Source organism: Meriones unguiculatus, chromosome 1, assembly GCF_030254825.1.
Source record: "Meriones unguiculatus strain TT.TT164.6M chromosome 1, Bangor_MerUng_6.1, whole genome shotgun sequence".
NCBI classification, from domain to species: Eukaryota; Metazoa; Chordata; class Mammalia; order Rodentia; family Muridae; genus Meriones; species Meriones unguiculatus.
This window is the reverse complement of record NC_083349.1, coordinates 26,630,912-26,655,153: the sequence shown is the minus strand read 5'-3', so window position 1 is coordinate 26,655,153 and position 24,242 is coordinate 26,630,912. Positions and strand designations below refer to the sequence as shown.

The following is a 24,242-nucleotide window of genomic DNA, read 5'->3' as shown; positions in this document are numbered from 1 at the left end:
TAGTGAACTTGCCTGGCAATACTGAGAGAGGGGTTTGTGATAGAGACTTGTCAAATCATGGGGACTGAGAAGCATATCCATCATCAAAGGGTAGCAATCATTTTCCAATACCAAACACCATTAAGTATTAAAGAAAGGTAAGCTTTATCTCCCAAGAGCACTTCAGCCTCTGAAACATACCAGAAACCAAAAAAAAAAAAAAAATCAACATCTCAACAATATGCTATGTTTTCATTCAAATAGTAAGACACACACACACATAAAGAGAGAGAGACCTTGGAATAAATTCACTTTTTTAGTCTATTTTTCTACCACTGGAAACATTTTATAATCATAGGAAGCTGATTAAAAGAAGGATGAGACCAAAACAAATGAACACACACAAACACACACAGAGAAGCATGCACATACATGTGAACTCACATAGACAACCATACTAAGTTGCCATATTATTTAAATTCATTCTAGTATGACTAGAGATTTGGACAAGAATTGTAGTTACCATTTACTTGCAGTCCATGTTCTGTAGACATCTACTGTTTAAAATGTCCTCTCTAGAAATAACATAGGTTCCTTGATGGCTGTGTATTTCTCTACAAAGGACTAATAATTAATGATCTGGTATTCTTTGAGCACCTAGTATGCACCAAGATGCTCATCATTTTGTGAGAATTAAACTGTTTTTTATTCTATTGATAAAGGTTGTGAGAACCACCATGAAGAAAGAATTAGAGGTTGCACAAAACAAACCTTCTCTGTGTGACTTGTTCTGCACACCCAACTTGAGAAGGCGTGTGTTTCTGCTGTCCCTTTTGAGGTAAACTTCACACGGTTTTCTGTATTTGTCTGTTTCCATTTCGATGGAGATAAAATTTTGATTATATATATAATACATATATATAATGTATATATAACATATAATTCATATATATGTATATATATATGAATAGATACAAAGGCAAGGTTATAAAATAACCCTTACATGGACTATGCCCATTTAGGGCTGCAGGAGGTCCCAGTCTCCTTGCCAATGAAAAGTTAATTTTTTCAAGGGAGGCTCACAAGGGAAAAAAAAACACTTCTAAGGGATGGACCCATTCCCAACTTTAGATGGCCAATTAAAAATGAACTCAATGGCATCTTTGGAGGTTCTTTGTCTTACAATGTTGTGCCATAACTTTTTTAAAAATCTTACAGTTCCTTTCATATACATTATGACTTCTGGTTTTGTATTTTTATGGAAATCTTCTGTTTACAACCATGTGTGTCACTGCCTCTACATGTGTTTCTTGTACTTTCCACATTGCCTCTTTGTTTGTTTGTTCAGGTTTGTTTTTGGTCCTATTTTGATTTGGTTTTGTTTTATCTTGCTTAACTTTATTATTATTCCTTAGATGCCTGTTCTTTTTCTAATGACAGAAAAGAGGTGTGGATGTAGATAGGAGGAAAGGTGTCTAAAAACTAAGAGGAGTTGTGAGAACCATAATCAAAATATGTTGTTTGAAGAAAAGTGTATTTTTAATTAAAAAAAAAAGGGCCATGAAGCTTGGGTGGGTAAAGATGTGTGGGGGCCAGGAAGGAAGAAAGAGGATGAATTGGGGAAGAATATCATAAAAAAACTGTATGTAAATATCAAATAATTGATAAACTATTTCTAAATTTTAAGAAAGTATTATAAACCTCACTAAGATTAACTTAGTGAAAAAAATAAAGAAGAAAAGAAAGAATACTCTAAAAGCTGATTTGATTTCTCAAGAATTCCACAAATCCTCTATCTCATCTTAAAAATCCAACATTATTAATATGTGTGTCAGTATATTATGATGATTTTATGATTATTAAATTCACTGATATAAATATTCCAAAATACAGATATACTTTTATAGTTTAACATCAAAACTGTCTTTTTTGGATAACCATATCTGTCTTGTAGACATGAATTTTAAGTAATATAATGTGACTCTCTTTGTTTCTTACAGATTCATATCAGTGATACCTCTTGTTGGCTTCAATGTCCACCTCCACCACCTGACAAGTAATACCTTCCTAATCGTATGTCTCAGTGGTGCAGTGTCAATCCCAGCCAGTGTTGTTGGACTATTTTTCCTGAATCACTTTGGCCGAAGAATAAGTCAATTAGTTATTTGTTTCCTGCTTGGAATCTTCATTCTGGGCACAGTGTATGTGCCTCAAGGTAAGGAAGAGCTTAGAGTGAGAGGGAAAAAATACTCCCTTCACTCAGTATTTGTCAGGTTCTACTTATGAGAGAAACTATATGCAGAGAATTTTCTGTAAACAGACATTTAGGGAATATTATTTCACTCACATGCTGAAAGAAGAGCCTAAAGTCAGTAAGTTTGGTTTAAATATGTGAAAGTCTAGCGTATTTGAGAAGTATCTGGAACATTATACCATTTATCCTCGAGTTTCTGTAGGTAAGTAATAAATCATTCACTCATTGTTCAATTATATTTCAATTAGAGTGTAATTACATCATGTCTCCCTGCCTTGTCCTCTCTCTAAGCCTTCTGGAGTACCCCCTCCTCCCTCGTTGCCTCTCAATAACATTTTCATAGCTGTCATGTAGGTTTTAGCTGATCCAAAATGACCAAAACATGTTGTCACTTTCTCTGTTCCACTGACTCTTGTTGCTTCAATTTTGGTGATGAGGTATTTCCCAAACTCTATGAATATAGATATGACTACAAGTACAACCTTGGTCCCAAGAGTTGTATCAACATAATAAAGATCGCTTGTGTTGAAGTACAAACTAAATGAAAGGAAGTAGTTGTGGCCTAGGCATGGGGACCACCAGACTTAACTTTGTGGAGTGAAGTGGATGTGTACATGGAAAAGAGTTCCAGGGCAGTCCCCCAAGCTTTTCTGAAACCCAGGACTGTGGTATGTTTTAAAATCTCCACAACTCTTGAATGTCAGCAGCAATGATTATTTTTCTGCCTTTTCTTAAAACACCTTCTAGTGTTTGAAGCACTCATGAGACTTCCCTCACAGAGCAGAAAATGGCTCTATAAAAAGGGCAATGAAGTCCTAAAAGTCTTTATTCTTTAGTCTTGATAAACTATAGCAAATCAAGCCAATCCTAAGCTTGATGACTTCTCTCTTTCCATGATACTCATCAGTCATATTGCACATAGAACATTTATAAACATCTCATGGGAGTATTTGGAGCCACTGAAAATACAAGCACCAAGAGAAATATGGCTTATATTTTACAACATACTATGTTTTCATATTATTAGCTTTTGTTTTTGACAATTTCATGCAGGTAAACAATATACTCTGGTCATTGTCACCCTGCCTCTTTCTTAGTCATGTCACATTACTGCTGAATATTCAAATGAGTATGCATTCCTCAGTAATTTCCCCAATGATAGTCTGACATACTTTGTGAAGGATAATGAGATATTGAGTAGAAAAGATGAAAGTCAGTGAATGCCTCTTAGACTCAGCAAGTTCTATACTTCTGAAGTGATATCAGGAGATGCTAGGTGTGATAAAACCAGAAACATTAATCAGTTAGAAGAAAAAATGGGGAAGAGCCCAGATCTCACAGGCAAAGGACACATCTTCCTGAACAAAACACCAAAAGTACAGGCTCTAAGATCAACAATCAATAAATGGGACCTTATTAAACAGAAAAGGTTCTGTAAAGCAAAGGACACTGTTGCAAGAACAAAACACCAGCCTTCAGACTGGGAAAGGATCTTCACAAAACCTTTATCTGACAGAGGCCTAATATCCAGTATATATAAAGAACACAAGAAGTTAAACAGCAACAAATCAAGCATTCCAATTAAAAATGGGATACAGAGCTAAACAGAGAATTCTATCTAGAGGAATATAGAAGAGCAGAGATACATCTAAACAAATACTCTACATCCTTAGTCATCAGGGAGATGCAAATCAAAGTGACCCTGAGATTTCACCTTACACTCATCAGAATGGCTAAGATCAAAAACTCAAGTGAATGCATTTGGGAGCGGATGTGGAGAAAGGGGAACCTCCTCCATTGCTGGTGGGATTGTAAACTTGTACAACCACTTTGGAAATCAATCTGATTCTGTCTCAGACAATTAGGAATAGCACTTCCTTAAGATCCAGCTATACCACTCCTAGGCATATATCCAAAATACTTTAGGTATACAACAAGGACATTTGCACAACCATGTTTGTAGCAACTTTATTTGTAATAGCCAGAACCTGGAAACAACTCAGGTACACCTCTAAGGTGGAATGGATACATTTCCACAATGGAATGCTACTGAGCAATTAATAACAAGGAAATCATGAAAATTGCAGGCGAATGGTAGGAACTTGAAAAGATCATCCTGAGTGAGGTATCCCAGAAGCAGAAAGACACACCTGCTACATGCTCAGTTATAAGTGGAAGATGACAATGAAGCCACTCCTGATGAGATCTGATAGACTAAAATCAGAAGGAAGGAAAGGATCTCCCCTATCAGTGGACTTGGGGAGGGGCATGTATGAAGAAGGTGGTGGGAGGATGGGATTGCCAGGGGAGGAGGGAGGGGCTTATGGGAGGATACAAAGTGAATAAAGTGTAATTAATAAAAATAAAAATGAAGTGGAAAAAAAAAAGAGCCTACCACAGAGGGCCTCTGAAAGACTCTATCCCACGGTGTATCAAAGCAAATACTGAGACTCATAAACAAACTTTGGGCAGAGTGCAGAGAAACTCATGAAAGAAGAGGGAGATAGTAAGACCTGGAGAAGACAGGAGCTCCACAAGGATAGCAACAGAACCAAAATATCTGAGCACAGGGGTCTTTTCTTCTATTGATACTCCAACCGAGGACCATTCATGGATATAACCTAGAAACCCTGCTCAGAGGTAGCCCATGGCAGCTCAGTATCCAAGTGGTTCTCCTAGTAAGGGGAACTGGGACTGTCTCTGACATGAACTCAGTGGCTAGCTCTTTGACCTCCTGCCACTGATGGGGGAGCAGCCTTGTCAGACCACAGAGGAAGTCATTGCAGCCAGTTCTGATGAGACCTGATAAGCTATGGTCAGATGGAATTGGAGGAGAACCTCCCCTATCAGTGGACTTGGAGAAGGGCATAGGAGGAGATGAGCGAGGGAGGGTGAGATTGGGAGGGAAAGAAGGAGGGGCTACAGCTGGGATACAAAGCGAAAAACTGCAATTAATATAAAAATAAAAATTTAATAAAAAGATGCTAGGTGTGTAAATGCAGTAGATCAGAAGTGTTGATTCTTTATAAACCAGACGTGCTGATAGGTCACCTTCTTTAAATTATTAGTCATCAAGGACTTTTAACTGTGCAGGTTCTCCACTCTATATTTTCCACTTATGAAATGGAAAGTAAATTCATTCACCTCAATGTGACCACTGTCCCTGATCTTCCTCCCCACAGAAATGCAAACCCTGAAATCGATTTTGATAACACTGGTGGCAGCAACTTCAATTGTGGCTATGAGCAGTTTTAATCTGCATTCAAATGAGCTTCTTCCCACTGTGATCAGGTACATGCCTTGATGGAAACACCTGCATAGTTATCAACAGCAACCAACTGCAGTGATGACAACTATGGCCAAAGTTATTGGAAGTTTGCATTTTGCAAGATACATTTATTCGAAACAGCTGTACAACACTAATAAGCATCTAATAGAAATATGTGGGATCACTCAAAACATAAATGAAATGAGAAATACAACTTCTTTTAATTTTTAATTATGTTTTTATAACATTCACTTCTGTTTTTAGGAAGTTTACAGTGTATTGACCCTCTGTCATTCCTATTCATTTCCCATTCCTCCTAAATTCCTTCTTCACAGCTGGTTTCACTCAGCCCTCATATATTTGTGTGCACACATGTATTTGTGTGTGTGTGTGTGTGTGTGTGTGTGTGTGTGTGTGTGTACGCACATGTGCAGGTCTTAAAGTACAAACAAGTAATGGGTTATATTATAACATTTTAAAAATGTTTTTCCCTTTTTTAATCTGCCTTTTTGATACTTTATTCCCTATTCCAATAGCCATTTTTTCTTGCCAGTTGTCACATTTCTTATTTCATGATGGTGTATAATACCCTCTTTCAATTGTTTAAATTTTTCTTTATTATTAATATTTATTACAATTTATTCACTTTGTATTCCAGACGTGGCCTCCTCTCTCATCTCCTCCAGGTCCCAACTTCCCTCCCTCTTCTTCCCCTATGGCCCTCCCATACACCACTGATAGGGGAGGTCATCCTCCTCTTCTATCTAACCTTAGCCTATCAGGTCTCTTTAGGATTGTCTGGATCCTCTTTCTCTGCAGCCTAGCTAGACCACCTCCCCAGAGGGAGGTGATCAAAGATATGGCCACTGAGTCCATGTCACAGACAGCTCCTGCTCCGCTTACTAGTGAACCTTCTTGGAGAGTGAGCTGACTATGGGCTGCATCTGAGCAGGGCATCTAGGTACTCTCCATGCATGGTCCTCTGTTGCAGTATCACTGTCTGCAGGTCCCCCTGGGCCCAGATATTTCGGCTCTGTTAGTCGCCTGTAGAGCTCCTGCTCCTTCTAGGTCCTTTACCCCATTCTTTTATAAGACTCCCTGCATTCTGTCCAAAGTTTGGCTATGAGTCTTAGCTGCTACTTTGATACCCCAATTGGTAGAGTCTTTCAGAAGCCTCCTATGGAAGGCTCCTATCATGTTCCCTGTCTTCTCCTACTTCTGATGTCTATCCTATTTGCCCTTCTGAATGAAGATTAAGCCTCTTCCCTAGGGTGCTCCTTCTTGGTTCACTTCTTTAGGACTATAGACTTTACTATGTTTATCCTATATTATAGGTCTAATATCCATTTATGAGTGAGTATATACCGTGTCTTTCTGCTTCTGGGATACCTCACTCAGGGTGATCTTTTGCAGATCACACCATTTGCCTGCAAGCTTCATGATTTCCTGTTTTTAATAGCTGAGTAGCATTCCATTGTGTAGATGTACCAGAACTTCTATATGCATTCCTCAGTTGAGGGGCATCTGGGTTGTTTCCAGGTTCTGGCTATTACGAATAAAGCTGCTACAAACATGGTTGAGCAAATATCCTTGTTGTGTACTTGAGCACATTTTGGATATATGCTCAGGAGTGGTATAGCTGGAACTTGGGGTATCACTATTCCTAATTTTTGGAGAAAGTGTCAGATTGATTTCCAAAGTAGTTGTACAAGTTTACATTCCAACCAGCCATGGAGGAGGGTTCCCCTTTCTCCACAACCTCTCCAGCATGTGTCATCCTTTGAGTTTTTTATCTTAGCCATTCTGATGGATGTAAGGTGGAATCTCAGGGTCATTTTGATTTGCATTGCTCTGATGACTAATGATGTTGAGCATTTCTTTAAGTGTTTCTCTGTCATTTAATTTTCCTCTGTTGAGAACTCTCTTTAGATTTGTACTTCATTTTTAAATTGGATTATTAGTTTTGTTGGTTTTTAAATCCTTGACTTTTTTATATTTTTTTGATATTAGCCCTTTGTCAGATGTAGGATTGGTGAAGATCATTTCCCAATGTGTACACTGCTGTATAGTTCTACTGATAGTTTCCTTTGCTACATAGAAGCTTTTCAGTTTATTGTGGTTCCATTTATTGATTGTTTATATTAGAGCCTGTGCTGTTGGTGTTCTGTTCAGGAAGTTGTCACCTGTGCCAATGAGTTCAAGACTGTTTCTTGACTGAGGGGGAAAAGTTTCTTTGTCAAGGTGGAGCTCTGGGATAGGGTAGGTTCCTGGGGAGATATGGGTCTGACTCTAGCTGAGACTCCTAAAGAGGTGGTAGGAAAGGGGGGATGCCATGAAGACTGAAGTGACTGTGACTACCTCCTGGCCAGGTAGGACTAGTGGAAGGAGGGGGAACAAAACCTGTGATCCAAACATTACCGTGACTAAAAGAAGTGCAGAGATTAAGTAGGAAAAAAGATTGAGGGAATGTCCAAACAATAATTGGCCCAACCTGAGACTCCCCGCCCTCACACTAGAGAGCCAGCTCCTGACACTATTAATGATGCTCTGCTATGCTTGCATTCAGGAGTCTATCCTGACTGTCCTTTGGGAGGCTCAAGCTTACAGAGACTGAGATATCATCTAAGGAGCATACTTGGTCTGGACCAAGGCCCCTTGCACATATTTGGCTGGCTGAAGGGCAACTTGGTGTTCATATGTTGTACCTGGTGAATGGGGGTAGAAGATTTTTTCTAACATAGACCCTATTGCCTGCTTTTGGATTGCTTTTCCCTAGCAGGGCTGCCTTGCCTGGCCTCAGGTGATGAGGATATGCTCAGTCCTGGTGTGACTTGATGTGCTGGCCAAGGTTGAAGGTGAGGGTGAGGGGAAGGGGCTCCTCTTTTCTGGGGGAAAAGAAAAAAGGAAGGGGGAAGGAGGGGAAGAAGAGAAGGAGAGGAGAGATGTGAAGTAAATAAACTGAATAATAATAATTTTTTTTAAAAACCTACCACTATTGCTTCAGAACCAATATGATCTTTCGTCATTTTATGTTCATTTTAGGAAATCCAAGCTGCAATATTTGTGGTGTAAAAGCTTATTTAAAATTGTTATATTTCCTTGATTAATTGTTTCTCATATTAATGGTGTCTTTTATTTCTTATTAGTTTTGGGTTGAATTTACACATGCTTGCTTATATTTTTTGCTTGTCAGGTGGTTTTGCTTTCCATATTTTGGAATTATTATTATTATTATTATTATTATTATTATTATTATTTACAATTTATTCACATTGTATCCCTCCTATGGTCCCCTCTCTTGTCTCCTCTCAATGGTACCCTCCATTCCTTTTCTCCTCCCAAGCACCTCAACCAGTCCAAAGATGGGGAGGTCCTCCTCCCTTTCCATGTGACCCTAGCCTATCAGGTCTCATCAGGACTGGCTGCATTGTCTTCCTCTGTGGCCTGGCAAGGCTGCATCCCCCAGTGTGAGGTGATCAGAGAGCCTGATACTGCTCCTCTTATTAGGGAACCCATTTGAAAACTGAATCTATAAAAACTTAGAAAGAATTTTAGGTTCTCTTAATAAATGGTCCTTGGTTAGAGTTATCAGTCTCTACTAAGCCCCCAGGGCTCAGTTTTTTGCCTCTGCTTGTCTACTTTTGGAGCTCCTGTCTCCTCCAGGTCTTTCTGTCTCCCCACTTTTCATAAAATTGCATGCATTCTGCCCAAAGTTGACTATGAGTCTCAGTCTCTGCTTTGATACTTCAATCAGTAGACTCTTTCAGAGGCCCTCTGTGGTAGGCTCCTGTCCTGTTCCCGGTCTTCTACTGCTTCTATGTCTATCGCATTTCCCCTTCTGAATGAGGATTGAGCATATTCCCTGGAGGCTTCCTTGTCATTTAGCTTCTTGAGGAGGATAGATTTTAGTATGTTTATCCTATATTGAATGAATAATAACCTCTTATGAGTGAGTATATAGCATGTGTGTCTTTCTGGTTCTGGGTTATCTCACTTTTAAAATATTTCTTAGCTCCATGCATTCATTAGAAGTTCAAATGTCAATAAAAAAGATTCTGAAGGTATCTCCATCTCTGATCTCAAGCTGTACTACAGAGCATCAGTAACATGAACTGCATGGTCCTGGCAGAGAAACAGGCTGTACAATCAATGGAATCAAATAGAAGTCCCAAAAAAGAAACCCACACACCTACAGATACTTGACTTTTGACAAAGAAGCTAGAACCATACAACAGAAAAAGATAACACTTTTAATAAATGGTGCCTGTCTAACTGGATGTATACATGTAGAAAAATGCAAATAGATCCATATTTATCATCCTGCACAAAAACTAAAGTCCAAGTGGATCAAAGACCTCAACATAAAACCAGACACACTAAATCAGTTAGAAGAAAAAGAAAGGAAGAACCTTGAACTCACTAGTACTTCCTTTAACAGAACACAAACAGCACAGACTCTAAGATCAATAATCAATAAATGGGACCTCATGAAACTGAAAAGCTTCTGTAAAGAAAAGGACACTGTTGTCAGAATAAAACAACAGCCTTCAGACTGGGAAAGGATCTTCACCAAACCTATATCTGAGAGTGGGCTAATACCCAGAATATATAAAGAACTCAAAAAGTTGAACAGCAACAAAACAAGTAATCCAATTAAAAATGGGATACAGAGCTAAAAGAGAATTCTCTGTAGAGGAATATACAACAGCAGAGATTCATTAAAAAAATGCTCTACGTCCTTAGTCATCAGGGAGATGCAAATAAAAATGACCATGAGATTTCACCTTACACCCATCAGAGTGACTAAGATAAAAAACTCAAGTGACAACACTTGCTGGAGAGGATGTGGAGAAAGGTGGGAATGTAAACTTGTATAACAATTTTGGAAATTACTCTGATGCTTTCTCAAACAATTAGGAATAGTGCTACCTCAAGATCCAGCCATACCACTCCTAGGCATATATCCAAATATACACAAGTATACAGGGACATTTGTACAACCATGTTTATAGCAGCTTTACTCACAATAACCAGAATCTTAATACAACCCAGATGTGCCTCAAATGAGGAATGGATACAGAAATTGTGGTATATTTACACAGTGGAATACTACTCAGCAATTAAAAACAAGAAAATTGTAAATTTGCAGGCAAATGGTGGAAACTAGGAAAGATCATCTTGAATGAGGCAACCCAGAAGCAGAAAGACACAAATGGTATATACTTAACTTATAAGTGGATGTCAGTCTTATAATATTGGATAAATATGCTAAAATCTATATTCCTAAAGAAGGGGAACAAGAAGGAGGACCCTAGGGAATTTGCTCAATCTTCACTCAGAAAGCAAACAGGATAGAAATCAAAAGCAGGAGAAGACAGGGAACAGGACAGGCGCCTACCACAGAGGGCCTCTGAAAGACCCGACTCAGCAGGGTATCAGAAGATGCTGAGACTCATAGCCAAACTTTGGGCAGAGTACAGGAAATCTTATGAAAGAAGAGGGAGATAGAAAGACATGGAGGACACAGGAAACCAACAGAACCAATAAATCTTGGTCCAGGGATCTTTGCAAAGAATGATAATCCAACTAAGGACCATGTGTGGAGATAACTGAGACCCCTTGCTCAAATGTAGCCCATGGAAGCTCAGCCTGCAAGTGGGTACTCTAGTAAGGGGAGCAGGAGTTGTCTTTGACATGAACTCAGTGGCTGGCTCTTTGATCACCATCTTCTAAGAGGGGTGCAGCCATACCAAGCCACAGAGAAAGACAATGCATCAGGTCCTGATGAGACCTGATAGGATAGTGCCTGATAGAAGGGGAGGAAGACCTCCCCTATCAGTGGACTTGGGGAAGGGCATGGGAGGAGAATATGGAGGGAGGGTGGGGTTAGGATGGAATGAGGGCGTGTGCTGCAGTTGGGATACAAAGTGAATAAACTGTAAAAATGAAAAAAAATAAATAAATAAACTAAAAAATTAAGTTAGAAAGTAATATTTTTATCAGTCTCTCATTCCACAAGATCATTATAAGTTCAAAGCAATAGTTTTTGTGTTACAGATTAACAAGGATTTTTACCAATAAAGAGGTCATCTATTTTATGTTTTATTTTTGAAGTCTTGTACAAATAATTATCATTTTTTTCTTTTATATTCATAATAAAACCATCTATTCCTAGTTTATAATTTTCCATATCCTTGGGACATACCAAGGCGTGTGGTCTCATCTTTGTACCTAGATTAAATATTTTTCTAGATTTTAAATTTGCTTCAAATCTGTTCTCTCCCTAATGAAATTTAAGTGGCCTGTGGCATATGAAAGTTCACAGAACTCTTAGCAGTTTTTGATATTCTACAAGAAGGTTAAATTTGCTTGATTCAAATGATGGATTCTATAAAATCATTATTAGGAATTATAAAATCATCAATTCCTCTAAACAGTATTATTTCATAAAAGTACATCTTCATATTGATCTGCAGGAAATTTGCCCCACAAAGTGGTTAAATGCCTGGGAAACAATAGGTAGTGAGGGTCTCTCCACACCATGACATATACATGAGGGATATGGTAATGGCAAGCATGGAAAGGCCTATCAACAGCATGAAGCAATCAGGAGACAAAATTCCTGGGGTGCATGCCTTACAAGAGCAAACTCATCGAAGCCATGCAAATATAGTGGGCTGCCTTCAGAAAGCTAACTTCCTTGCCATAACTTTGTCTGCTTGGCCCATTCCAGACAGAAATCTTAGATCCAGAAGTCTGAAAAAATTGATGATTCATGGCAGCAAGTTTACTGAGTAGTTGAGCATCTTATATACTGTTTGCAGAGAAGAAATGGAACAGAGTCAGCAGGAAGCTGTCACAAAATGGGATGATTAGCAGGAAACTAATCAAGAAATGTTGTGCAACAAGATTCCAATATTTCACAGACCGGTCACATAGCAGCCTTGGGACTCATAAGACCCAGCTCCAGACAGGAAGTTGCCAACTATGCCCATTGACAAGATCACAGAGCTAGCATTGGCTTGGTCCTTCCACAGAGCCTCTGTAAAAGGTGTGGACTGGACTGGCTCCAAACAATTGATATTTCTTTTCTTCCTACAGTATGACTTTAGAGGGTTTGCTGAGTTGCTATGATAGACATGGTTGTTTCTTTATGAAATATAGTTTGTCTGTGGTTTTGATAAATTATATGCTTACGTGTATTTACAAGAAGACTATCTTTTATCTTCCCCTTTGCAAATCATTCCACAAAGAACTTTCTGCAGTGATGGCTTAGTTGTCATGAATCACCCTAATTTGTGTTTGTCTTGAAATTCCCTTATCTCTCCATCAATTTTGAAAATAGCTTTGGTGAAGATTCTTTCCCCGTCTGTATGCTGTCATTTTGTTCTGAGGCAGTGTCCTTTTCTTTACAGAAGCTTTTCAGTTTCATGAGATCCCATTTATTGATTATTTATCTTAGAACCTGTGCCGTTGGTGTTCTGTTCAGGAAGTTGTCTCCTGTGCCAATGAGTTCAAGGCTCTTCCCCCTTTTTTTCTAACAGATTTAGTGTGTCTGGTTTTATGTTGAGTTCTTTGATCCACATGAATTTTAGTTTTGTGCAGAGTGATAAGTATGGGTCTATTTGTATTTTTCTACATGTAGACATCCAGTTAGACCATTTGTTGAAGACACTGTCTGTTTTCCATCGTATGGCTTTTACTTCTTTGTCAAAAATCAACAACCCTATATCTGACAAAGGGCTAATATTTAGAATATATAAAGAACTCAAGAAGATAAACAGCAACAAATCAATTAATCTAATTAAAAATGGAGTACAGAGCTAAACAGAAAATTCTCTATAAAGGCATATCAAATGGCAGAGAAACTCTTAAAGAAATGTTCAACGTCCTTAGTCATCAGGGAAATGCAAATCAAAATGACTCTGAGATGTCACCTTATGCCCATCAGAATGGCTAAGATCAAAACCTCAAGTGACAACACAGGCTGGAGAGGATATGAAGAAAGGGGCACCCGCCCCTGCTGCTGGTAGGAATATACACTTGTACTACCACTTCGGAAATCATTCTGTTGCTTTCTCAGACAATTAGGAATAGAGGTACCTACCTCAAGATCAAGCTATGCAACTCCTGAGCATATATCCAAAATATGCTCAAGTACACAACAAGGACATTTGCTCAACCATGTTTGTAGCAGCTTTATGCGTAATAGCCACAACATGGAAACAACCCAGATGCCCCTCAACTGAGGAATGCATACAGAAATTGTGGTACATTTACCCAATGGAATGCTACGCAGCTATTAAAAACAAGGAAATCATGAAATTTGCAGGCAAATGATGCAAAAGATCACCTTGAGTGAGGTATCCAAGAAGCAGAAAGACATGCACAGTATATACTCACTCATAAATGGATATTAGACTTATCATATAGGATAAACATACTAAAATCTGTACAACCTAAATAAGCTAAGCAAGTAGGAGGAGCCAGGGTAAGATGATCAATTCTCACTCTGAAAAGCAAGGGGACAGACATAGGAAGAAGGAGAAATCAGGGAACAGGATAGGAGAATACCACAGAGGGCCTCTGAAAAACTCTACCCAGCAGGGTAACAAAGCAGATGTTGATGAGCATAGCCAAACTTTGGGCAGAGTGCAGGGAATCTTATGAAAGAAGGGGGAGATAGAAGGACCTAGATGGGAAAGGAGCTCTACAAGGAGAGCAACAGAACCAAGAACTGGGCACAGGAATCTTTTCTGAGACTGATACTACAACCAAATACCAGGAATGGAGATAACCTAGAACTCCTTCATAGATGTAGCCCATGGCAGTCCAGCATCCAAATGGGTTTCCTAGTAAGGGGAACGGGACCATCTCTGACATGAACTCTGTGGCTAGTTCTTTGATCACCTTCCCCCGGAAGAGGGGAGCAGACTGGAAGGAAGAAAACCAGCTAGTCCTGATGAGATCTGATTAGCTGGGGCCTGATGGAAGGGGAGGAGGAAGGACCTCGCCTATCGGTGGACTTGTAGAGGGGTATGGGAGGTGATGAGGAAAGGAGGGTGAGCTTGGGAGAGACTGAAAAATGGAGGTATAGCTGGGATACTACGTGAATAAACTGCAATTAATATAAAAAATTAAAATTAAAAAATAAAATAGCCTTAGTGGGTGCAGCATTTATGGCTCATGCTTGTTGACTTTCAAAATTTTCATTTGATGGTCTCTTGGGTATTAAGGTTGCTGGCAACAGTGTGGGTATTTCTGACATTTCTGTCCTTGTATGTGAGTGGATGTCTTTCTCTTGCTGCTTTCAGGATTCTGTCTTTACTTTGCATTTTGGCATCCTGACTGTAATGTGTCACTTCAGCACTTCTTTTCTGATTATATCTGTTGGGAGTTTATGTACCTCTTGAATGCGGATGTCTACTTTCTGTACTATTCAGAGGATTTTCTGCTACCTTTTGGATATATCCCAGAGCCTATTTGGATATCCTATTCTATGTGACTCTTCTTAAAGGAATGTCTATGGGGCATTCAGCTACAAGGACTGATGAAATGATATTCACAGATGAATTACTGAAGTTGTCATGGCTCTCTGCTGAGGACCAAGGGTGGGGCTGGATACTAACTACCAAGGTGACCAGATGTAATCAAAATCTTAGAATATTAGAGTCTATGAACTTGCTGAAGGAGAGATGCCAAACTTAGCATGTGAAGTCTGCCCACTATCAGAAAGCTGTGTATAACACAGCTCAAAGTAACCTTTACCACTACAGAACTATAGACTCCAGGTCCTAGAGTGATATTTAACACTGGAAACATCAAAACTTTGTCCCATAATGACCTCAGAGATCACTGGAACCAAACTTCTTCTCTCTCAGAGGATGTTCAGCACAGGTGCCACACACTGAATACTTGGGGCACAATGCTAGAGACCAGGTTGCTGGTCTCTGACTTTACATTAGCTGGAGGCCTATGTAACTTGTGCTGTCTGGTCCTGTACTAGCTGGATGCCTGAGCACATGGTATTCTATACTCTTTCAGAAACTTGGGTATGGTTACCCACAGCCACAGCTCAGAGGTCCTAAAAATCTGGAGATCTGGTCACCTAGCACTCTCCTAGGCCACAGAAATCACTATCATGTTCTCCTTTGGGGATTTTTACCTCCCTCTTTCATGTTGACTTTGCTGATTTCATACAAATACCCATGCCATCTCTCTCTCTCTCTCTCTCTCTCTCTCTCTCTCTCTCTCTCTCTCTCTCTCTCATATACACACACAAATGCACACACACACACACACACACACACACACACTAATATAAACACCAAAATGTCATATGTATACATGACAGAAAATGTGGTTTTTATCATTCTGAGCTAGTGTTACAAATGCCTTGCTAAAACATACTATCAAATGAAAAAAGAAATCTCCAAAGGAAAGTACATCACCAACTTTGAGTTGAAATATACTTTACTTTCACTCCCATGATTAATGAAAGGTGCTGTGTCACAATACCAAAAGTTCAAGTCTTCTAGGGTTTTTTTTTTTTTTCTCAACTATGTTTTATGCTCCAAGGGCAACAGCAATGGGATTCATTGGAACTGCTACTAACTTGGGGGCGTCCCTGGCTCCTCTTTTTATGATGCTCACAATATACTATGCCTCATTGCCCTGGATCATCTATGGAGTCCTCTCCATTCTCTCTGGCTTTCTTCCCCATCTTCTTCCTGAGACCAAGAATCAGCCTCTGCCTGACTCCATCCAAGATGTGGAAAATGAGTGAGTAAAACCTGTACTGTATCTTTAGGGGACTTGTGTGGCAATGATTTGTGACAAAGAAAGTGAAATAACATTCAGATCATCTCTCTCCCAAGCATTCAGACAACTAGGCTTTTCCCATTGTAAACATTGTGATTGGCATAAAACTCTTCCTCATAGATTCGGGTGGGCTTGGATTTCTCTAGACACAAAAGATGAACTCTACTAGGATACATAAAGGGGTTGATTGATAAGGAGACAAAATCATGCCTCTGCCCACTCTGCCTTCATGCAAAGCACATAAAGTATAAAGTATATATGTTAATTTGGTACATGTGTGACACATGTGTGTGTGTGTGCAGAGACCAAAAGACATCAGATATTTGACCTTACGCTCTCCATTTTTTATCCATTCTGGGGATGCTGTTGGTGATCCTGGAGTTTGGATGGAGGACAAAGAGAAGCAGTGAGACTCCTGTCTCTTCTTCCCAATAACTGGAGTTAGAAACATGAGTGTCCATGCTTAGCTTTTTACCTGAGTTTCTAGGATTTGAACTCTGGATCTCCTTCTTGTGGAGCAAACACTGTATCCAAGGAGCCTTCTCTTTAAGCCATAAAATAGATATTCTTGTCTGTATTTCACAAGTGTGCAAATAGCATTTCATCCTTCAGATTCAGTTACCTGTCAACACAGTGAGTTCTGGTAAGCTGTCTGAAATTGACAGGTTTTGGAGGCTTAGGGGTCTGCCATGATCACTGAATAACTTAGAGGAAATTATGTACAAGACTAGAGAATCTCCCACAGATGACAGTCACCTGAGGGAAGGACTCTTAGTTTTTGCTGCAAAATTTAGACTATCTTGATTTCACTAAGTATAAAAAGTTCATAACAGAAAGAATGGCATGACAAATAGTGAGATCATAATACAGGAAAGAATTGGGCAGGATTTTTACATCTTGGTGTACTTTCCATGCTATTTTTCCTTCAAGCCTCCTTGAATGATACTATGACCAGCCAGGTAGTAAGTACCAAAGCTGACTTGTAGAAGTTACTAGGGAGAAATTGGTTTTCATTTCCCAAATTTACTCAAATCCTCTGAAAGGAACCATGAATTTTCCAAAACCTGATGCGTGAAGAATGATGCTTGCTCTCACAAATTCAGAAGATGCCTTTATTCTGTGTTCATTCAGGTTTTTTACATGTTGATAGTGTTTGTTGTATTTCTTCTAGGTGTAAAAGGTCAAGACAAGCAAGACAGGAAGATGCCATCATCAAAGTGACACGGTTTTAATGGAACTCCAAGGATTGGCCTCTGATCAAACAGCAAAATGAAGAAAATGTCACTTAGAGTGGGTGGCCCAAGAATCACTTGCCTCTGACCCAATCTATTTCATGATGCTATTTTTTGACAACTGAGTTTCACTTCATCCTGTAAATGTACCACATTTCCATTACCCATTCTTCAGTTGAGGCAATTTAGGTCATTTCCAGTTTCTGGTTATTATGACTAAATGACTAAATGGTATGACTAGTGGTATGGTGGAGCGTCCTTTGGATATATGCCTGAGAGAGGGTTGGTGGCTCTCAAAGTAGTTTGATTCCCAATTTTCTGAGATCTCACCATATTAATTTCCAAAGTGGCTATACAAGTTTGCACACCAATGGAGTGCAATGGAGGAGTTTTTCTCTTCCACATCCTCACCAGCATGAGCTGTCACTTGTGTCTTTTATCTTTTCCATTGGTCCTGATGAGTAAGGACATTGAACACTTCTTTAAGTGTTTCTAGACCATCAAAGAGAATTGAGAATTCTGTTTAGATCTGTACCCCATTTTTAATTAGATTATTTGGTTTGTTAATGTTAGTCTCTTAAGTTTTCCAGATATTTTGAATATATTTGTTATATATATGAAGTTGTCGAAAATCTTTTTGCATTCTGCGAGGTAGTGTTATCCTATTGATGGTGTCACTTGCCCTTCAGAGCTCTTCAGGTTCATGAGGCCCCATTCTTAATTGTCAGTGGTAGTGAATGTGCTATCGATGTTTCTGGTTTTCTGTTGAGACCCTTGGATCATTGGAGTTTAACGCAGAGAGATAGACATGGTGATTTCTACATGCTCATATCTAGATGATGTCAAATAATTATTAGCATTTGTTAAAGACACCTTCTTTTATTTTTATTTTGTATCGATGGATTCTCTGAAAAAAACAGGTGTTCATAGTTTTATGGATTTCTGTGTGGGTCTTTTGTTCAATTCCATTGATGACTCTCTCTGTTTTCATGCAGGTACCACACAGTTTTTACTACTATAGCTCAGTAGCAGAGCTTGAAATCAGGGTTAGTGGCACATCCAAAAGTTCTTTTATTAGATGAGATTGTGTAGCTATACTGGGTCTCTTGTTTTGTTTTGTTTTAATATAAAGTTGAGCATTGCTTTTTTCAAGGTGTGTAAAGAATTGTGTTGGAATTGATGGGGATTGTGTTCAATCTGTAGATTTTTTTTTTTGGTATGGTGAACATTTTCTTTAGAATGTTTTTTTCTTTTGTTCTTTTTCTTTTTATTAATTACAGTTTATTCACTTTGTATCCCAGCTGTAGCCTCCTCCCTGATCCCCTCTGAATCCCACCCTTATTCTCTCTCTTCTCCTATGCGACTCCCCAGTCCAATGATAGGAGAGGTCCTCCTCCCCTTCCATCTGACCCTAGTCTATGAGGTCTTTTCAGGAATGGCTCCTTTGTCTGCCTCTGTGGACTGATAAGGTGGCTACCCTCCCCAGGCGGAGGTGATCAAAGAGCCAGCCACTGCGTTCATGTGAGAGACAGTCTCCTATTATTGGGGAACCCTCTTGGACACTGAGCTGCCATTGCTATTTCTGTGCAGGGGTTCTAAGTTATCTCCATGCATAGGCCTTGTTTGGAGTATCAATCTCAGAAATGTCCCCGCTGCTGAGATTTTTTTTTTTTTTTTTTTTTTTTTTTTTTGGTTCTGTTGCTCTCCTTGTGCAGCTCCTGTTCCCTCCAGGTCTTTCTATCTCCCCCTTCTTTCATAAGATTTCCTGCACTCTGCAAAAAGTTTGGCTATGAATCTCAGCATAATGTCTTGATACCCTGCTGGGTAGAGGCCCTCTGTGATAGGCTCCTGTACTGTTTCCTGTTTTCTCCCTCTTCTAATGTCCATCTCGTTTGTCTTTCTGAATGAAGATTTGGATTCTTACTGGGATCCTCCTTCTTGATTAGCTTCCTTATGTGTACAGGTTTTTGTATGATTATCCTATATTATATGTCTAATATCCACTATATAATATCTAATATATAAGAGCGTATATACCATATGTGTCTTTCTGCTTCTGGGGTACCTCACTCAGGAAAATAATTTCTAAATCCTACCATTTGCCTGCAAATTTCATTATTTCCTTGTTTTTTAATTAAATTTTTAATTTTTAATAGTACTTACAGTTTATTAACTTTTTATCCCAGCTGTATCCTACTCCCTCATTCCCTCCCCATTCCACCCTTCCTCCCTCATCTTCTCCCTACCCCTTTCCAAGTGCACTGATAGGGGAGGACCCCCTCCCCTTTCATCTGATCCTAGCTTATCAGGTATCTTCAGGCCTGGCTGCAAAGTGGCCTAAGGGCTGCTCCTCCTTTGGGTGTTCGGGGAGAAGGTCAGAGAGCCAGCCATTGAATTCATGTCAGAAATAGCCCCTGTTCCTCTTACTAGGGTACCCACTTGGATAGTGAGCTACCATGGGCTACATCCGAGCAGGGGTTCTAGGTTATATACATACATGGTCCTTGGTTGGAGAAACAGTCTCAGAAAAGACCCCTGTGCCCAGATGTTTTTCCTCCTTGTGAAGCTCCTGTCCTGTCCAGGTCATATTAACTCCCCCTTTTTCATATGATTCCCTGTTCTCTGCCGAAGGTTTAGTTATGAGTCTCAGCATCTACTTTAATATACTGCTAGGTAAAGACTTTCAGAGGCCCTCAGTAGTAGGCTCCTGTTCTGTTACTTGTTTTCTCCTACATCTGATGTCCATCCCCTTTGTCTTTCTAAGTGAGGGTTGATCATCTTACCCAGGGTGCTCTTTCTTGTTTATCTTCTTTAGGTGTACAGATTTCAGTATGTTTATCCTATCTTATAGGTCTAGTACCCACTTATAAGTGAGTATATACCATGTGTTTCTTCCTTTTTCTGGGATACATCACTCAGAATTATCTTTTCTAGATCCCATCATTTGCCTGCAAATTTCATGATTTTTTTTGTTTTGAATTGCTGAATAGTATTCCATTGTATAAATGTATCAAAATTTCTTTATCCATTCCTCAACTGAGGGTCATATCAATCTGGCACTTTCTCAGACAGTTAGGAATAGTGCTATCTCAAGATCGAGCTTTACCACTCCTAAGCATATATCCAAAAGATGCTCAAGGATACAAGAGTATTTGCTCAAAGTGGACATTTTTACTCTATCAAATCTACTGATCTATGAACATGGGAGATCTATTTTCTGATTTCTTCTCTAATTTCTTCAAACATTTGAAATTCTTGTAATATAAGTCTTTCACTTGTTTAGAGTTGCATCAAGATACTCTATAGTTTTGTAGCTTTTGTGAGAAGTGTTGCTCCCTGCTTTCTTTCTCAGCTCCTGTGTCATTTCTGTATAGGAGGTAAGCTTGTTTGGGGCCACTCCACTGAAGGATCAGTGTAGGAGTTCCCTGGTATAATTTTGAGGTTGCTTATGTATACTATCATGTCATGTGCAAATAATGATACTTTTACTTCTTCCTTTCTGATTTCTATTCTTTTAATATTTTTAAATGTTGACACGATTTATTCATATCTTAATATTATGAGAGAACTAACTGAAGATTTTGTAACGAAAAGCTGAGTCAATGAGGCCTTCCTTTTCCCATCACATTGATTCATCCTCCAGAATTCACTTTTTAACTGGTTGTTCCCTCTTCCTTCCTGTTCTTTTTTAATATTTTATTTTAATTATTATTAATTATACTTTATTCACTTTGTATCCCCCCTGTAGCTCTCTCCCTCCTCCCCTCCCTATCCTACCCTACCTTTCCCTTCTCTACCCCTGCCCCTACCCAAGTCCACTGATAGGGGAGGTCTTCTTCTCTTTCCTTCTGAACCTAATCTAACAGGTCTCATCAGGAGTGGCTGCATTGTCTTCCCCTGTGGACTTTTAAGGCTGCTTCCCCCTCAGAGGGAGGTGATCAAAGAGCAGGCCAATCAGTTCATGTCAGAGACAGTCCCTGTTCCCATTACTATGGAACCCGCTTGGACACTGAACTACCGTGGGCTACATCTGTGCAGGGGTTCTAGGTTATCTCCATAAATGGTCCTTGGTTGGAGTATCAGTCTCAGAAAAGAACGGTGTGCCCAGAATTTTTGGTTCTGTTGCTCTTCTTGTGGAGCTCCTGACCTCTCCAGGTCTTACTATGTTTTACATCTTTCACATGATTCCCTGCACTCTGCCCAAAGGATGTTCATGAGTCTCAGCATCTGCTTTGATATCCTGAAGGGTAGAGCCTTTTAGAGGCCCTCTGTGGTAAGCTCCTGTCCTGTTCCCTGTTTTCTCCCTTTTCCAATGTCTATCCTCTTTGCCTTTCTGGATGTGGATTGAGCATCTTACTCAGAGTCCTCCTTCTTGATTCGTTTCCTTAGGTGTATAGATTTTAGTATGTTTTTCCTATATTATATATCTAATATGCACTTATGCGTGAGTATATACCCTGTGTGTCTTTCTGTTTCCGGGATACCTTACTTAGGATGAACTTTTCCAGTTCCCACCTGCAAATTTCATTATTTCCTTGTTTATATTGCTGAGCAATATTCCATTGTGTATAGGTACCACAATTTCTGTATCCATTTCTCAACTGAGGGGCATCTGGGTTGTTTCCAGCTTCTGGCTATTACAAATAAAACTGCTACAAACATGGTTGAGCAAATGTCCTTGTTGTATACATGAGCATCTTTTGGATATATGCCTCATTGTGTATAGCAGAATTATTTTTTTAATTTTTTTATTTTTATTATTACTTACATTTTATTAACTCTGTATCCCACTCCCCCATTCCCTCCCAATCCCACCTTCCCTCCCTCATCTCCTCCTTGCCCTTTTATATTTCCACTGATTGGGGAGGACCTCCTATCATTTCATCTGACCCTGTTTTACCAGGTATCTTCAGGACTGGTTGCAAAGTTCTCCTCTGTGGCCTAGCAGGGCTGCTCCTCTCTTAGGTAGTGGGGAGGTCGAAGAGCCTGACATTGAGTTCCTGTCCGAAGTAGTCCCTTTTTCCCCTTACTAGGGAAAACCAGTTGGTTACTGAGCTACTATGGGCTACATCCGAGGAGAGGTTGTAGGTTATATCCATACATGGTCCTTGGGAATAGTGCTTCCTCAAGACCCAGCTATACCACTCCTAGCTCGATCTTGAGGTAGCACTATTCCTAATTGTCTGAGCAAGCATCAGATTGATTTCCAAAGTGGTTGTATAAGTTTATCTTCCCACAAGCAATAGAAAAAGGTTCCCCTTTCTCCACATCCTCTCCAGCATGAGTTGCCACTTGAATTTTTTATCTTAGCCATTCTGCTGGGTATAAGGTAAAATCTCAGGGTTGTTTTGATTTGCATTTCCCTGATGATTAAAGATGTTGAGCATTTCTTTAAGTGTTTCTCTCCCATTCTATAATCCTCTATTGAGAATTCTCTGCCTATCTCTGTACCCCATTTTTTAATTGGATTACTTGATTTGTTGCTTTTTAACTTCTTTAGTCCTTTTTTTAATTTTATTTTTTTTCTTATCAGTTACATATTATTATCTTTGTATCCCAGCTGTATCCTGCTCCCTCATTCCCTCCCAATCCCACCCTCCCTTCCTCATCTCCACTTGCAACTTTCCAGGTCCACTGATGCGGGGGACCTCCTCCCCATTCATCCAATCCTGTTTTATCAGGTGTCTTCAGGACTGGCTGCAAAGCCCTCTTCTGTGGCCTAACAGGACTGCTCCTCCCTTGGGGGGGTGGGGAGGTCAAAGAGCCAGTCATTGAGTTCCTGTTAGAAATAGTCCTTGTTCCCCTCAATATGGGAAAACAAATCAGTTCCTGAGCTACCACAGGCTACATCCGAGCAGAGGTTCTAGGTTATATCCATACATGGTCCTTGGTAGAATGTCAGTCTCAGAAAAGACCCTGAGCCCAGATATATTTGGTCCTTGTGGAGCTCATATCCTTTCCCCATCAGACTAACTCCCCTTCTTTCATATATTTCCCTGTACTCTGCCGAATGTTTGGTCATGAGTCTTTGTATCTCCTTTGAAAACACTGCTAGTTAGAGTCTTTCAGATGCGCTCAGTAGGCTCCTGTCATATGTTCAATGCACATCCCATCTGTCTTTCTAAATGAGGATTAATCATCTTACTCATGTCTGCTCTCTTGATTATGTTGATCCTGCCAAAGCATGAGCATGGGAGATCTTTCCATCTTCTGATATCTTCTTCTAATTCTAATTCTTTATGCAGAGACTGAAATTTTTTTTCATACAAGTCTTTGAATTGCTTGGTTAGGGTCACACCAAGGTACTTTATGTCCTTTGTGGCTATTATGAAGGGTGTTGTTTCCCTAATTACTTTTTCAGCCCATTTTTCTTTTGTATACAGGAGGCTACTAAATTTTTTTAGTTAATTTTGTATCCAGCCAATTTGCTGAAGGTGTTTATTAGCTGTGGGAGTTCTCTGGTAGAATTTTTGGAGTGACTGAGGTATAATAGCATATCATCTGCAAATAGTGCTACTTTGCCTTCTTCATTTTCAATTTGTATCCCCTTGATCTCCTTTAATTGTATTATTGTTCTTGCAAGGACTTTAAGATCTATATTGAAGAGGTATGGAAAGAGTGAGTAGCCTTGACTTGTCCCTGATTTCAGTAGGATTGATTTAAGTTTCTCCCCTTTCAGTTTGATGTT

The 24,242-nt window shown here is 39.5% G+C and overlaps 1 protein-coding gene across 5 annotated transcripts in view; it reads left to right on the top strand.

Moving 5' to 3' along the window:
• LOC110544702 (solute carrier family 22 member 19-like) overlaps positions 1-24,242 on the top strand; it is an 89,535-nt gene that overhangs the window by 60,504 nt on the left and 4,789 nt on the right. For 3 of the 5 annotated variants that reach the window (XM_060385975.1, XM_060385980.1, XM_060385968.1), the window contains exons 7-9: positions 702-817; positions 1,980-2,194; positions 5,416-5,524. In XM_060385975.1, the coding sequence (XP_060241958.1) occupies positions 702-817; positions 1,980-2,194; positions 5,416-5,524 (440 nt within the window). Of the gene's footprint in view, positions 1-701; positions 818-1,979; positions 2,195-5,415; positions 5,525-16,079; positions 16,284-17,493; positions 22,239-24,242 lie in introns of those variants that run through there. The other 2 variants (XM_060385955.1, XM_060385960.1) reach the window with 1 other exon arrangement.